Below are 1,690 nucleotides of genomic sequence, written 5' to 3' on the forward strand. Positions count from 1 at the left end.
CTGCTGCTGCTGCAGCCGCCGCACTTCTCGTTGCTGGTGGTCCAGCGCGGACTCGCAACTCCGAACTTTCTCCTCCCGCTGCTTTGCTGCAGCAGCAGCTGCGAGTCGACTAGCTTCCCCTTGCTGCTGCTGCAGCGCCTGCTCCATTTCAGCCACCTCAGCAGCAGCAGCGTCTGCTGCTGCTGCTGCTTCTGCTGCTCTGAGGTGTGGAATCGACTCGCTCAGCGCAGCAACCTCCGACTTGAGGCTCTTTAGCTGCAGCGAGGCAGCAGCAGCAGCAACACAAGAGCAGCACAGCAGCAGCAGCAGCAGCAACAGCAGCCAATCAGAAAGTCACTGTCTCCCCCAGACAGCCTGCTCTATCTTCATATCTCGGTAAAGACATCCAGCAGCTGCAGCTTTTTAACAGCTAGCTGCCGTCAGCCGTATCCCCCAGCTAGCTAGCTAGCTAGCTAGCTAGCTAGCTAGCTAGCTGGCTAGCTAGCCAGCTGACTAGCTAGCTAGCTGACTGGCTAGCTAGCTGACTAGCTAGCTTGCTGGGCCCAGCTAGCTGGCGATTCTCTGCAAAATTAGCTAGCTAGCTGCGGTCAGTTGTCTGCCGGTCCTGGCCAGTTGGCTAGCTGGCTAACTGGCTAGCTGGCTAGCTACGGCGCTGCGCACCTGCTTGCACTGCTGCTGCTGCTGCTGCAGCCTCGCGTTGGCCGCCTTGGCTGGAAGCAGCCCGTCTTCAAAAGCCTTCAATTCTTTCAAAGCAGACTCGTGTCTTTGTGCTGCTTCCCGCAGGCTGCTGAGGGCACTGCCCAGCCCTGAAAGCAGCAGCAGCAGCAGCAGCAGGGAGGAGCACGCACAGTGAATCTCTCCCGCTGCGACCCCAGCAGCCGCAACAGTGGCAGCAACCACACCACAAAGAGCAGCAGCTACAGTAACAGCATCACCGGCATCAGCAGCAGCATAATCAGCAGCAGCAGCAACATCAGCAGCAGCAGCATCACCAGCAGCGACATCACCAGCAGCAACATCACCAGCAGCAACATCACCAGCAGCAACACCACCACCACTACGATCATCAGCGCTATCACCAGCAGCAGCAGCAGCAGCATCACCAGCAGCATCACCAGCAGCAGCGCCACCACCACCACCAGCACCATCACCAGCAGCAGCAGCAGCACCATCACCATCACCAGCAGCAGCAGCAGCAGCAGCAGGGTACCGCTGGCGCAGAGGTAGAACTGGTAAAGGGAGTGTTCGGTGGCTCTGAAGAGAAAGGCTTTGGCGAGTTCTTGAGGAAGGAAAACAGCAGGATTTGAAAAGTCTAATTTGAAGTGATTTAGAAGAGATTTAACTTCGGAAAGTTTTATTTCTCTTTTCCCAACGAGGAGGCCCCCGTGGCCCTCCACGTACCAGCTGCTGCTGCCCGTGCCCCACTCGCCCTCCTCCCCCTCCTGCTGCTCCTGCTGCTGCTGCTGCTGCTGCTGCTGCTGCTTGCGGCTGCTGCGCTTCTTCACTATTTCCCGAGATAATGTCAAATAGTCCCCAAAAACTCCATGACAATAGGCTTTGTCTAATGGCACAAATGCATCTCCTGTCAGCAAAGACACTCGACTTACGAGGCCCTCTCCTTCTTCCTTTACCCGCTGTAAACACGGGGGGGGGCCCCAGGGGGGCCTCCCCGGGGGGCCCCCAGGAGGGC

The 1,690-nt window shown here is 58.0% G+C and overlaps 1 protein-coding gene across 1 annotated transcript; it reads right to left on the reverse strand.

Moving 5' to 3' along the window:
* Window positions 1-7: 7 nt before the first annotated feature.
* Window positions 8-1,561, reverse strand: ETH_00036515 (uncharacterized protein; the record flags this gene model as incomplete). The annotated part of the gene is made up of 3 exons (XM_013380253.1): window positions 8-255; window positions 661-806; window positions 1,211-1,561. Coding segments are annotated over 3 exons (745 nt in total), but the record flags the coding sequence as incomplete, so codon positions are not given.
* Between the last annotated feature and the right edge of the window lie 129 nt (window positions 1,562-1,690).

This window comes from Eimeria tenella, genomic scaffold, assembly GCF_000499545.2.
Source record: "Eimeria tenella Houghton genomic scaffold, Eth_scaff4667, whole genome shotgun sequence".
In the NCBI taxonomy this organism is placed as follows: domain Eukaryota; phylum Apicomplexa; class Conoidasida; order Eucoccidiorida; family Eimeriidae; genus Eimeria; species Eimeria tenella.